Source organism: Delphinus delphis, chromosome 11 (assembly GCF_949987515.2).
Source record: "Delphinus delphis chromosome 11, mDelDel1.2, whole genome shotgun sequence".
NCBI lineage: Eukaryota > Metazoa > Chordata > Mammalia > Artiodactyla > Delphinidae > Delphinus > Delphinus delphis.
Genome location: NC_082693.1, coordinates 21,832,033 through 21,847,128, shown reverse-complemented (window position 1 = coordinate 21,847,128; position 15,096 = coordinate 21,832,033). Strand labels below are relative to the sequence as shown.

General features: G+C 41.3%; 1 protein-coding gene across 3 annotated transcripts in view; it reads left to right on the top strand.

Moving 5' to 3' along the window:
- ITPR2 (inositol 1,4,5-trisphosphate receptor type 2) overlaps nucleotides 1-15,096 on the top strand; it is a 527,727-nt gene that overhangs the window by 446,715 nt on the left and 65,916 nt on the right. For all 3 annotated transcript variants that reach the window (XM_060024473.1, XM_060024471.1, XM_060024470.1), the window contains 3 exons: nucleotides 3,185-3,277; nucleotides 13,590-13,720; nucleotides 14,849-15,014. In XM_060024473.1, the coding sequence (XP_059880456.1) occupies nucleotides 3,185-3,277; nucleotides 13,590-13,720; nucleotides 14,849-15,014 (390 nt within the window). The remainder of the gene's footprint in view (nucleotides 1-3,184; nucleotides 3,278-13,589; nucleotides 13,721-14,848; nucleotides 15,015-15,096) is intronic.

The window sequence follows — 15,096 nt, the reverse complement described above, 5'->3', positions numbered from 1 at the left end:
CTTTTTCTCCCTTAAATGTTACTTTGTCTAGAGTTTTATAGGTGTAAATATTTGGAGGAAAAGCTCATGTATATACATACCCCCAAGACTCCACTTGTACTAAACTATCTGTGAATCATAAACTATCTGTTCTCAAAATTCTTTGTCTTAATTATTTACTAGGCATGATCACATTGAGTTATTCAGTACAGAGTGAGTCTGACACTGAAGCGTCACAATTTCTGAATTCAAACGTGTACAGTCGTTATTGTTTCATGAATCTTGTAGTAAATAATTTTAATTGTGTTGTTTAAAAAGTAAATTAGTGTCCAGAGGAATGGATAAAGAAGATGTGGTACATACATACAATAGAATATTACTCATCCATAAAAAGGAACGAAATGGGGTCATTTGTAGAGATATAGATGGACCTAGAGACTGTCATACAGAGTGAAGTAGGTCAGAAAGAGAAAAACAAATATTGTATATTAACGCATATATGTGGAATCTGAAAAAATTGGTGCAGGTAATCTTATTTACAAAGCAGAAATAGAGACACAGATGTCGAGAACAAACGTATGGATACCAAGGGGGACGGGGGTGGGGGACGAATTGGGAGATTGGGATTGACATATATATACTATTGATACTATGTATAAAATAGATAACTAATGAGAACCTACTGTATAGCACAGGGAACTCTACCCCGTGCTCTGTGGTGACCTAAATGAGAAGGAAATCCAAAAAAGAGGGGATACATGTGTACATATAGCTGATTCACTTTGCTGTCCAGTATAAACGAACACAATATTGTAAAGCAACTATACTCCAATAAAAAAAAGTTAGCGTCATTATATTATGAATATATTTTCTTTAGAAATATAAAAAAGTCTTCCTTCCTGTCTTTTACAAAATAGGAAGCACGAAAACTAAAATGTCAAGATCTTCACTAAAAATATTTATACATATTTATATAAAAAGTTGTTAAACAAGAGAAAGCATTTGTAAATACTATAAAAATATGGCATACAAGAACAGCTAACAAAGTTAAACTCTTGATTCTTCATAGACTGAGAGTTTTTGTTTCATAGAGAGTGTATGTGGTACCGTGCCCTGGAAGAAGCACTCATATTTTCATAACATTTTAAATTTAATTCCTAATACTATATATTATGTCTGTGGATATGTAGCATAAAGTTTATTCTTTCAATTATTGAAAACTATTTTCTCCCAAAGTTGAGTGAAATTATCAAACATAGCACATCTAGGGAGAAAGTGAAATTGGGTACACAGTTCTTCAGTGAATGTGGAGAAATCAGTGAACAAAGAGAGAAGGTTGAGGTTCTAGAGCTGAATGGCAGGTGCACCTCAGATGGATATGAGAGCAGAGGACCAATAATTTGCAAATGGCCTTGGGAGTTTAGGACAATGCATATCCCACCTCTGACACCAGTGGAATCTGAATCTGTAGATGCAGGAGCCTGAACTTGACGGTGTTCAGGGGAATCCATGTCTTAGACAAGCCCAAGGAGTTGGCGGGAAGGTAGTGTTGACAAGCGGAGGTTCCAGTGTCTCTCCCACTGCCCCCTATTCCCCATCCTCAGTGCTGCCCTCCTGTTTCTACCCTCATTTTGTCTCCCCAGAAAATGGCAGAAACTTCCCAGGTGCTTCCCCCCCGCTCAGCCTCTCTTCTGCTTGTGCAAGTCATTCATTCCCACCACGGTTCTGATTCTGTGTCTTATGGGTTTGAAAACTTTGCTGGGCCCTGGGCTGGCTGTGGGATGCTTGGTTTAAAATCATTAGCCTAGAAGCTCTGCCTTGTCTGTGCCTTTGCTGGCCTCTGTACCTTTTGTCATAGGATTGTACCTGGAATTGCCCCCGTTACCCTCTACCTCATCTTCCTGTGTGTAAATCCTGTCTCCTCTAGATGGATCCTTCTCCAAAAACCTTTGTTTTTTCCTTTCTAGAATTCACCTCTCCCTCTCTGAATGCACTACCTCACTTTACGTGTACCCCACTCCCTCCATTCAACTATAATTATGTCTGTACCTCTCTGTATTCCCTAATTGATTGTGGGTTCTCCAAGGCCCTGACTCCGAGTCCTCAGAGCTTAGCACGAAGTCAGTAAATATTAATTAAGGGAATGGCTCCTGGGGAACACTCAGGAGCCCCACCTCTCTGACCACTTGATGCTCACTCCACCCCGTGATGTACCCGTCCTTTCTGCCATGCTGCCCCAGTCAGGGTGCGGGGAGGTAAAGTTTGCGGCTTCCCTTCCTCATGGACCCGAGCTCTCCCAGCTCCAGGGCTTGTGTTGGTGGCAACTCCAAGCCTGGTCTCTCTCCTCATCACACGTCCAAACTCCAGCCACCATTCCCCACTTCTGCCTTCGCCTCATCAAACAATCAGGCTAACCTCGGTGGGTGCTGCCCTGAAATGCACATGAATATTTCCTCAGTATCTGAAAATGAACTTAATCCTCTCCCTCCACCTTCTGGACTTTCCTTGGTGGCTCCATGTGAAAAACAGGTTTGAGAGGAACGAACCTCTTCATGTTGTATTTGTTACTAACAACAAAATTTGTTATATGAAACTTGTTTTACGCAGATAAGAAGGTTACTATTTACTTTTCTATCGGGGCCAGGGAGATAGGGGGTAAAGATGGATCCTTGGGGACTAAGGAAGAAAAGATTCTGAACAGGGATCTGGAAGAAGATTCTTGCTTCCCTGAGATGTTTGATGGCCTGTTCCCAGGAACCCGCAGTTTACCGTTAAGAGATGCCACCTCCTGCTTGCTCTACCTCAGCCACGGGCGCCAGTGGCTGAGGGCTCAGGGTTACCAGCTACACTGGGGGAACATGTTCCTGGCATTTCCAAGCCAGAGCCCTGAATGCATTTGGCCATGGGAACATTGTTACACATGGTGGTTAAGGCCTGCAGTATTATTAGTCGTTTATCTCAGCCACTTTAGAAAGATAGAAAAGGCTTTCAGTGGGTTGGCCCATGAACCTATTCTCTATTTATAAAATTGATTCAGGAGGCAAGACTGTGTTCGGAATTCTACACTAACTTAACTCAATACTTTAGGAACACAGCTCATTTGGAGTAATAGCACCTTTTATTTATGTGCCTTTGTAATGTGTCTGCTCATTTCTTGTCACTTGCATATTTGTCTCTATACTGTGTCTCCATTGTGTGTTCTCAGGTAGCAATGCAGTTTCTGCTATGACTTTAACTTCAATCCTGGGAACATGTGAAAAGGACAACTGCTCACCCACAATACCGGCTTCAAATACAGGTCTGTAAAAAGGGCTCCAGGACAGCATGAACTCGATACTTCTGAAGTTATGTTTATTTGATTAAAGTTATTATAGGTTAGAGAGTTGCTCTAAAAATTTCATGGTGAGTTGAAATAGAAGAATGGAGGGTAAAAGAACCTAAAAGTTTCAAACTAGAGAAGGGATTCTCATATCCGTCATTTTGTATCCTCACCCTGTTCCTTGCGTTATTTGTAATCATGAGAACTTATCAAATTTACCCTGTGGTACATGCTGCTAAAAATTCTGTCACCATATTGCAAAACCATACCGCACTAAGCAAGACCCTTTCCACTGTATAGCCTTTAACTAAGAATATATTGCCTTTAACAGAAGAATCCATCCTTTAAGAAAGAATGGAAAAGCATGGGTTTAGAACTCAAAAAGCTTGGTTATAATCCCTGACCTGCCACTTTCTAGGTCTGTGTCTTGCATATGTTATGCAAATTTCCTGGACCTTGTTCAGATGGCTTGTCCTGAAAGAGAGGGAGGAAGGAAGGAAGGGAGGGAGGGAGGGAGAGAGGGAGATCTATCTAGGTACATAGGTACGTAAGTAGATAGATAGATAGGGCATATGATACTTTCCCTGCCTCCAAAGGAACAAATGGAACCATGCATATAAAAAGAATTTTTTAAACTCTAATCTGTTCTCAAAGGATGTGGCAGGAATTTGGAAACTATGGCATGTGTGAAATTTAATGAACTGTAGAAGGAATTAGTGATCTGTTTCCAGAAGCAGCAAAGATTTAGGGAGCATTTAGATATTTCAAGAGTTCTGTATATAAAAAAGGAATAGATTTAGTCTCTGTTATGTCTACAGAGGGCAAAATCAGACTCAGAGAAAATGAGGGAAGCAAGAGTTAATCACAGCGTAAGGATGGATTTCCCCACTTCCATCTGGAAGCACATTGTTTGGTCATAATGATAGAGCCTTTTTCCCCAAGTTGCCTTTTGCCTTAAGATGCTGGACTGTTGCTTGAAGTCCAACAAAAATGGACAGTCTCTTCTACTGACTAAATGCTCTATGACTTAAAGGGAGAATTAAACACATGCATATGTTCCATTTCCGCGTCCCAGCAGCTCAGGCACTGTGAACAGCTGCCACTCAGACTTCTTTCCCCCCTGACCTCCTGGGTACCCAGTTCAGGCCCATAAACCACAAACCAGCTCCTTCTCTACTTGTGTAGCTTTGCTGTGCTCTGAAGTTTCTAAAATCCCGTTACATGAATCCCCTGGCTTATATACCTCCAATTTTTTCAGCTTCCTCACATATTACAGCGATGACTCTTCATGTAACACTCCGAGGCAAGAAGCTGAGTGGTGTGACCATGTTTAGGATGGTGCAGTTTGCAGTCACACCACACGCTTGACCCATATTTGACTGACTCTTGGCTAAAATGCCGTTCTTCACTGGTTCAGCTGTCAAGCCATAAATGCCTATTCTGTGCTCACATAATTGGGAGTTTGGGATTTCAAGTATAAAACCATGCACTTATGTCTATATCTTTCTGCCAGCCCATAATCCCAGATTGTCCCAGTTTGTCCTGTGAATAGAGGAGGGACTTCTTGACAGATGATCTCTAGGTTTCAGGTCCCTTCCAGTGCTCACGTGCCATGAGGCTCATGGTATCTTTATGGGTCCTGATTCTATTAAGCAGAATATTCATTCTTTCTCACGTCATCCTCAAGTTTGATAAGCTCTAGAACACGGGTTGGCAAACCTGGGCCGTGGGGAAATACGAATTGTCACCTGTTTCTGTACACCCCTCGGGCTAAGAATGGTTGCAGCTTTTTTTTAAGTTTTTTTTTTTCTTTAATGAAAAAGATGCAATGGAGACTGTATGTGACCCACAACGCCTAAAATATTTACCATCTGGCTCTTAACAGAAAAAAAATTCTGCCAACCTCAAAAGATTTTCATTAAAGGTGCTAGAAGTGCTGCACGGGGACAGTGCTAAGGACAGAGTCCTCTGGTGTGTGGCCACCAGAAATGTGCTTTCAGATTAACATAGTCATGTTTTGTGCATTATTCACCCACAAAGAAATCTGCCTTAAATAAACGACCACTTATCCCATGTTCCTCCTTCTTTTAAAAAATATCTCATGAGACTCCTTCTCAAAGCCTCCTTGCCAAAGCCCAGATACATCATGTTTGCCAATATTCCCAATGTGAAGTTCGTCTGAACCCGTTACTGGCTTCTCTTGATTCTGACTCCTTCCCACACTAATCCCTTCAATGACGTATCTTATCTGGGGGAGCAGATCAATCTCATTTGTCAGCGGTTTGCAGAATTTGTCATAATCTCAACTTCAGATCTGCAGACGTTTTACTCTTCCCATTTTCCACAATTCAAAAAATCACAGAGAGCTATTTCAAAAACTCAGACATAGTTTAAGTAGCTGGCTAGATTTAAATAGCTCTTAGGATCTGTTGGCCACCTTGAGCATCAATTTATTGTTATAAGTACTTATCTCTTTTTTAATTCAACATTCTTTCTCTGTGACAGAGTATGAAAAAGAGTATGTTAAAAAATTTACTTTCTTGTTAGCATGAGTATTTTAACAACATGGTCCCAAGTAGAGTAACCCTATTTCTGCCTTGCTCTTCTAAAAATTATTTACTTTTTTAAAAAAACAAATACACTGGGTTTCCCCGGTGGTGCAGTGGTTGAGAGTCCGCCTGCCAATGCAGGGGACACGGGTTCGTGCCCCGGTCCGGGAAGATCCCACATGCTGCGGAGCGGCTGGGCTCGTGAGCCATGGCCGCTGAGCCTGCGCATCCGGAGCCTGTGCTCCGCAACGGGAGAGGCCACAACAGTGAGAGGCCTGCGTACCGCAAAAAAAAACCAAAACAAACAAACAACAAAAAAAACACTGTAACAGTGGTTTGATTTTAAGAGCAAAATATTGGTTTGCCAGTGAACCAAAAACAAAGCTAGTGTTCCTCCTGCCGGAGTCTATAAAGGCGGCTGACCCAGGGGCCCAGCACAGCAGCTGAGCCAGCAGCGCTCATCCAGCCCTAAGGTACAGTGAGGGAGCCGCTGAAGCCCCCCCTCCGAGAATGAGATCCTCTCTGTCATACACGTATGGACACATCCCAGGATGTTGCCGCCCAACCCTGTGCAAGTCTGCAAAGCTTAGGCTTTCTACAGTTTCCCAGGCATTGTTGTAGATGCTCAGCCAGGTATCCTAGTGTCATTGTTTCGTACAGTCTTACTCATGGTGACATTTTGATCTTAACATTCAACAGAATGAAGTGTTTTTGTAAAATAGGAATAGTTAAGTCAGATCAGTACAGGTCCTCAATGATGATGATGATGATGATATTAATAATTATAAAAACTCTGTGTATTCATTCATTCATACAGCAATATTTGTTGAGCCTCTACTGTGGGCCAGCCACCATATTCAAGACAGTGTTGAATAAAGAAATAATCCTGAACATTATGAAACTATAAAATAGTGAGGGAAGCATAAAAAGTTACAAAATACGTTACTGCAAATGGTGCTATGATAGGTAATCACAAGAGAGCCTAGCTGTAGATAAACAGAGAGGCCCTTCTGGGGAGGGATTATTTAAACTGAGACTTGGAGGGTGAAAGGCCAAGAGAAAGAAGGAGCCGTTCTGAGCCCAGGGAACAGCATGAGTGAAGGCCCTGAAGCATGTCCAGGGATAGATAGATTCTGCTAACTATCCTCATATTATAGGTAAAAACACTGAAGGACAGAGACATTACGTTCACAGCTAGTAAATCTAGATCTCTGATTCCAAGGCCTGTGCTCCAACATTCTAAATTTTATTGCCTCCTAATTAAAGGATTAATCTCTATAAATTATTTCTTTCCTAACCAAAATCTAGAGATGGTTAAAATTCTGCCTAATGTTGCCTTCCTCATAGAATGCTTGGATAGATGTTCGTTATGCGTATTGTCTTCTAAAGGCAATTTCTTAAAAAAAAGTAAATCTTCTCTGTTATGTATTTATCAACTGGAGTTGACTCTCTCCTCTCTTCCCCAGACATTTGACAATGTCTGGAGACATTTTTGGTTGTCATAATTCTGGGAGGAGTTTTACTAGCATCTAGCAAACGAGTAGGGGCCAGGGGTGCTGCTAAACGTCTCACAATGCAGAGGACAACTCCCCCCCAACCAAGAATTATTCAGCCCCAAAGGTCTACAGTGTTGAGGCTGAGAAAGTCTGTTCTGTCACAGAGTCTGTTTGGACATTGGTTTATACCTCCGAATGCAAACGCATTAAAGACTTCCCATAATACTGCTATCACCGTCATTTTCACCTAATACATTACACAAAGAACAGAACTTCCCTTTTCCCTGTGGACAAAAGGGGACAATTCTTCCAGGTGTATTGCCCCAGGGGCAAAGTCTGCATTTTTTTTTTTAGGCTGACCTGAACTGGGAGCTGTGGGTATGATTTTGCAGGGAAAGCTCCCAGAGTAAGGAGGAAAGAATCCTGGAGGGATTTCAGCACTGGAGGTGTGACAGGGACGCTGGTGGGATCCAGAGATGGTGGCAGTAGCTTTTCACGATTGGGGATCATTTGTAAATCAGTATTAAAAGCTACAGGAAAGCCTGTATTAATCTGCTCTTTCTTCTGTGACCTTCTTACATTTGACATGGTAAGTGATAAAATCCATTTGATTGAAAACTCTGCGGATCTGACCTTGTAACCCCGCCACCTTTAAATCTTGGCCACGTGTGTCTAACTGCAAAAGTAGAATGAAAGCCAGAACCTGGTGTTTGTGGGGCAGCGTGTGTCGCTTAGATGTAAAAATAACTTTGCTGTGTCTAAGACCAGGATGAAATTTTTTTTTAATTTACTTATTTTATTTACATTTTATTTTTTGGCTGCATTGGGTCTTCGTTGCTGCGTGCGGGTGAGCGGGGGTTACTCTTTATTGTGGTGCGTGGGCTTCTCACTGCGGTGGCTTCTCTTGTTGCCGAGCACGGGCTCTAGGCTCACGGGCTTCAGTAGTTGTGGCACGCAGTCTCAGTAGTTGTGGCTCTTGGACTCTAGAGCACAGGCTCCATAGTTGTGGCACACGGGCTTAGTTGCTCCATGGCATGTGGGATCTTCCCGGACCAGGGCTCGAACCCGTGTCCCCTGCATTGGCAGGTGGATTCTTAACCACTGCGCCACCAGGGAAGCCCCAGGATGAAAGCTGAATTTGCAAGCCCTAGCGTGCATTTGTGAAGGCCGTGGTTTGTTACCGAGTGGACAGCAGGTCCGCATTACAGAAGGCCCAGACACGCGCAGTAGCATGGTAACAAGCCTCGGGGAGTGGAAGGCTGAGCAGCCAGCTGCTGCGGAGGCTCCATAGGTGCGGGTAGAGTCATCCTCCCAGAGGCAGCGAATTCTCATGGCAACTGGCAACTGACTGCAGTTGAATAAAAAAACAGAAATCTTTTATTTCATTTGCTGCAGACTTCCCTGACTTCCTAGACAAAAATATTCTCCTAAAAAAAACCCCAAAACTGATTTGCTAGAAAAGTAAGGATTTTTTGAGGCAAAAAAATTATTTGCAATTATTTTCTAAGTAAAAATCATTTGAATGTACGGGAAAAAAGAGGTTTACAGATGTCCGACATTTATGAGTTATTCAAATTGAATATATTTTTGTATTTTACTTTAGTCAAAATGATTGATGTATAGCAGAACCGGTCAGTCTTTATGTCACACTACCTTTGACTTCCTACTGGGTGCCCCGTGTTTTTAATTTTTTTTTCCTAAAGTTTTTTAAAATCAGCAATTCCATATTGAGGTGATTGTGATTAAAGGGTAAGGCCAAGAAACAAGAGGTTCTCAGTTGTACTCAGAATTTCAAATATGTCTCAATGACAATCTATTGCTTCTAAGAAACCATTAAAAAGGGAATTATTTAATTGTTAAAGCAGAAAAAAATGGCATTAATAAATACTTTTATTTATGCATGTCCATAAAAATTTATAGACTAACACCTCAGATCGGGGGAAGTATTTCAGAGTCAATAGAATATGTTTTTATTCCTTTCCTCATATGAGACACCCCTATTATGAATTAAGAAAAAATCCTTTCTAATACTCCTAAACTGAAAATGAGGATAATTTAACCTCATATTAAGTATAGAATTTGTTGGTTATATTAAAACTATAACTTTGCATGAGATTTGACAGCCATCTATCAATAATAATGCTAATTATGATACTTGGAATTTATTACACCCCTAAACATATGCCAAGCAATGTTCTAAGTTCTTTACATGAATATACTTAGTTCCTTTAAAATGTCTTCACATTAAAGTCTATTTCCACTCATTGTTCCTTTATGCATGTAAACAAGGACGTGTCCTCTCACTTCTTTTATAACCACCTCTGTTTTCATCCTTACCCCTTTGCCACCATTAGCTAGATCTTTATTCTTGCACCTGAAATCTTTTCCTTGCTACCATCTGTTCTCTTTCTTCTTATATACACTCTTGGGTCCTAACTGAACCTTCTTCTGCATTCTCTTATCCCCTCAAACTAATATCCTCTTAATCTCCTTCCTTTCAGCACTAAATTTTTCTATAAAACAGTTGACCTACACTCTCTCCTTCAGTTTCTGAATCAACCATCTCTTAAACTACTTGCCATCTTCCTATGACATCTTCCTATGCTTTTCCTGATGACCTAATTGTTAAATCCAGTGACCTTTTCTTGTTTCTCATTGCCTTTGACCCTTCTGTAATTCTGATGTTTTTTGATACTCTCTTCATCTTTAAATTATTGTCTTCCTTAATTCTGGATCACAGTACTCTCCCAGCTCTTGTCCTCTCTAGCCTTTTAAAAGTCTTCTTGTCCGATAAACGTAAAAATCATCTGAGATTCTTTCCTTGTCTTCATCAAAGCCCCGGCATCCAGTTTTTCCATCCAGATGGTCTGTTTCTGTGGTTTAGTGAGACCATCCTTTCCCAGGTCACCGCTGGCTGGAAGCTTCAGTCTGATACTTCACGTTGCCGTCTCCTTCATACCGAGTCCCGTCAGCTCCCGATCTTTCATCCTTTCCATTCTCACAGCCATTACTCTGGTTGAGGCTCATAGCACATCATGCCTGAATTATTGCAACTGCCTCCTAAGTGGTCTTTCTACCTCCAATTATTCTCTCCTCCTCAATTTACCTACTATATCACCACTAGGCTACTTGTCAGAAATCACTGCTTTGAATATGTCCTTCCCTACCCACAACTCAAGGTGTCCACGATGCTCCATTACCTGCCAACTAAAATCCAAACTCCCTAGAGCTTTTCAGAGAACTGCCAGTTTATCTCCAGCCATATCTTACACTCCTCTACATACTGGTATTAGTGGCTCTTCATCATATAAGCAATTTTTTTAACTCCGGGGCTCTCTGCCCGTGCCATGTGAAATGCCTATCTACTGCTGTCTTAGTCCATTGAGGGACTCCCCCCTCATTATCCTTAGTATTAAAAGTTCTCTCTCTATTCTGATCTCTTTGCACCGCCCTTGTGGCTTTTATCGTGTGTTAATTTGTCTTGTTATTTGAGTTCATGTTTTGTCTCATACTGCTTTGCCAACTAGATGCTAAATCACCTTTCTTCTGTTTAAAATTCTCCAGTGACTCCCCATAGCTTTCAGGATAAAGTTTAAACCCTTTAGCTTGGTGTATGACTCTCTCCATAATCTGGCCCTACCTACTTCTCTTCTTACAGCTCCCGCACTCACCTGCAGATCCCAGAGGCCCTGGCATCCCAATCCACCTGCCATTCCCCAGACACTCCAGATGTTTTTTCATGCCTGTTTGCCTTCGCTCATCCCATTTTATCTGCCTGGAATGTCTTCACTGATCCTACTGGCCAACCATGCCCTCTTTCAATATTCAGCCCAGGTGCCCCCTCCTTTAGGATGCTACCCCTGACACCCCAGCCCATGAGATGCTTATCCATCCTGCCTCCTTAGTACCCATGGTACTGCACTGCCTCTGTTCATCTGCTACCCACATTTCCTAGGGGACCATAAGTTTCCTGGGGGCTGCAGCACTTTCGTCTTCCCACTTGTATTTCTAGCACCTAATGCAAGGGCTCTTGATATATTGACATGAAGCAGGTTTGGCATGGGGAGAGCTGGTTATGTAGATAGGTCTCCACAAGGTGGCATTTATTTAGGTGAATTCATCGTGACTCAGGGCCTGGCTCTCAGCCTGAAGGCCTGGGAACTTGGCTTAACATATGATGAATAGATCCATCTCACAAAGGTAAAACCTTATTAACCGAGCTCCTAGAGGCTACTGTGTAACTGGCATGCCCAAGCACTCGTTATGGAGTGAGTGGGCTGGACTATGGCTGACATTGACCCTGACCTGGGCACTCTCCCGCTGTTTACATGTCACACAGAAAGCCAATTCTCTTTATGTATTTGCAGCCAATCTATTTTATTTCACAATGGCTACTCGTGTGAATCGTGTGTGGATTTTACTAGCTCACCTCTTATTAAAGAGCAGACAACCTCACTTCTGAATTATTGGGGAGAGATGGGAGCACTTTCCTGTAGCTTCCATAAACTGATTAATCTGGTACTTAATCAGTCTTTAGTAAACATTGGTGTCATATGACTAGGTAGTTGCTGATGAAATAAACGAATGCAGATCCTGCCACTAGATAGAAGATTGATTGGACGTCTGACCGTGGCAAAGTAGTATATAGACATACTGCACGTGACTGCATTGCTGGAAAACCATATTTCTCTTCAAAAATTCCTTTAACTCTCGTACACATTTCTGACTATTTTCTTCGCATTCTTCCTAGCCAGCACCACCACCAGGTGTCGGGGACCTAACCAAGCACTGTGCAGACTGCGCTTTCTCACTGTCTTCTCTGCCCTTCTTGCCTCTTCTGCTGTTCTGACAGCTGGTACCACAAGCTTTACTTCTTCCTCATTTCTCCTGTCTCCAAAAGCGGTTTTATTTCTTCTACTTTCTAAGTCAGAATGTGCCTTGGTGCTCACCTCTACGGGAAGTGGTCCAGCACAGACCCTGCTGGTATCTTTGATACTGCATTTGATGCTTACCCTTCTCTGACTTCCGCCCTCCTCTTGAGGAGTATGTTTTAGAAAGAAGCAGCTCTGAATAAAGGGAAAATGCCGGATCCCTCGTCCATGTGATGTTGAAGTCAGCTTACAAGAAGAAAATCAACCCTTTCATAACAAAGTACCAGACAGGCTATTTGTAGTGGGTCAGGTACACAAAATTATCAGTAGAAGCGTTCTCTTTCTTTTTCCTTTGGTGGTAGTTGTTTTTACATTCACGCCGTGACATGCAGACTGGCTACACCATTCCAAAGTTCAGTGCCACTCTGGTTCTTTAATCTTGTAACAAGAAAAGTACATTTCTGCTTACTTAATTTAGGAAATCCTGATTCTAGTATCCAATTTGGTGTGAATTTATTATTATTTTAAATGACTGAGAGATTACTACCATATTTGGTAACTTTATCTTTAAACAAAATAAGACTAGGAATTTTCCTGTCACATTATACTTTTTTATCTCTCTCCGTTTGTCCCTAAATATTTTCACATAAACACATTCACATAAAATAAATTATTTACATGAAATAAATTGTTTACATAAATGCATCGTGCTTCTTACCTGTAGCTCCATGCTGGTCATTCAGAAAAATTTAGACACTTACTAAAGAAGTGAAATAGCATTTGCCCCAATTTGTGAGCCCTTAACTTACTATGGGTATGCCAATGTCTGTACAAAGTGTTTTACATACCTTAAATATAATCCTTAAATAACCCTCTGAAGGGTTTAATCCTTAAACAGACCCCCCCCCCTCATTTTACAGATGAGGACGTTGAGATTAAGTAACTTGCCCAAGTCCCAGTTCTGGAACAGAGTAGAATTTAAAGCTGGGTTCACCTAGCTTCCTTGTACAAACTCTTTCCCCCCCACAATACTTTTGCTTCCTGGGTGAGTTAACTGTGTTTTCAGAAGGTCTCACTGAAATCTCCCCACATCACGACAATGCGCAATGAATATTAGCTTTCTTATATTCTGTCCTTTTCGTTCTGTCATTTTCCACCGATGGAAGAAAAAATGATTTGGGGATATTATATGCGTGCTTTCTGAGTCTGTGTCAGTCACGGGCTTCACGGGCTGCCGCATGGAAAATAACGTGTTATATCCCTTCAGAAAACTGTGTCCTGACACAGTTATAAAGAAATAGATCTTTGACAGTACATAAGAGTGTGTTTTAAAAGCATGAGGTTGCTGTACTGTTTGACTTGTTTGTTTTTGTAGCTGCTGAGGAATATGAAGATGGAATTGAAAGAACGTGTGACACCCTCCTTATGTGCATCGTGACTGTCCTGAACCAGGGCCTCAGGAACGGTGGCGGCGTGGGAGATGTGCTGAGAAGACCCTCAAAAGAAGTAAAAGCTGGAGAAAAATGGTTTTTCAAGAAGCACATGATCTTGTTTTAACCTTTCTTAACAGCATTTACAATATGGTTTTTGTTTTCAGGGTACTGCATGTTATGTTGTTTGCTTTAACAGTATCACGGTGGCCATTGAAACCAATTCGCTGTATACTGGGATTACATAGAAACAGCTAATGTCCTAGAAATCTATGTATGTTAGTAGGGTCATGAACTCTGTACACCTTTGAACTGTGGACAGAGTTATATTCAACTATATATATTTCGACTATAGTCTTTATGGAGGAGTTGATTGTTACGTAAATAACAGAAACCAGGCTGCCTTTTGTCTGTCAGGTTTCTCAGGCATGAATATTTACTCTTTGCCTCTGAATAGGAACAGCCTCTATTATTTATCGAGGAGGAATATCAAATCTGAGCAAATTCTAACAGGATTTTGTATATTCAAATGGCAAGGCTGAAAAATTTCTCATTGGCTACAACGTCTCAAGGGCCACGCTGGGAGCTTGAATAATCTCAGTCCTCCAACAGGCCAGCCGTATCACGTTGTCCGTTCATCTCATGTTTCCTCATCTATGAAACATCTAGGCTATCTGATCTCTAATGTGTATTTTAATGCCATTTGTCAAGTAGAAATAAGCCTGAGTTGAATGTACTTAACTCTATAAGGCCAAGAACAAAATCAACTCCAGAAATGGACGGATCATTATATCCTCCTCAAATCTCTGATCTCTGACCTTTGGGACTGGTATTTGTCTACCTTTCGTGCAGCTTCTGGGATAGGGGCCCACTGCACCAAAACGCATTTAGCACAATGACACGTAAAGTGGTTTTTAATACACAGTAAGTCCCTCCCTTGGAGAGGAAAAGTGCAAGTCCTAGGGAATGGAAGGGGTCTGGGAACAGACTGGAAAATTTTCCTCACACTTAAAGAAAACAAAGATAGAAAGTGGGTCTTATTTTTCCAACTTGGAATACTATTCATATTTAGCAAACAATGGTTGAATATATACTTTCTGCTAGACAATATGCTAAATCAACATGCCTCGAAAATGTGTGTGTGTATATATATCTATATACACAATGGGCTTCTTTTTTAATGTTTTAAAATTTTTTATTTCAGGAGCCCTTGTTTGCTGCCCGAGTGGTGTATGACCTTCTTTTTTATTTCATTGTCATCATTATCGTTCTTAACTTGATTTTTGGGGTTATCATTGATACTTTTGCGGATCTCAGAAGTGAAAAACAGAAAAAAGAAGAAATTCTAAAGACAACCTGCTTCATCTGTGGTAAGTGTTCTCAAGATGCTAAAATAATAGAGAAAGAAACTGCCCAGTAGAAAGGAGGGACTAGAATGATTTTTGTTTGCCA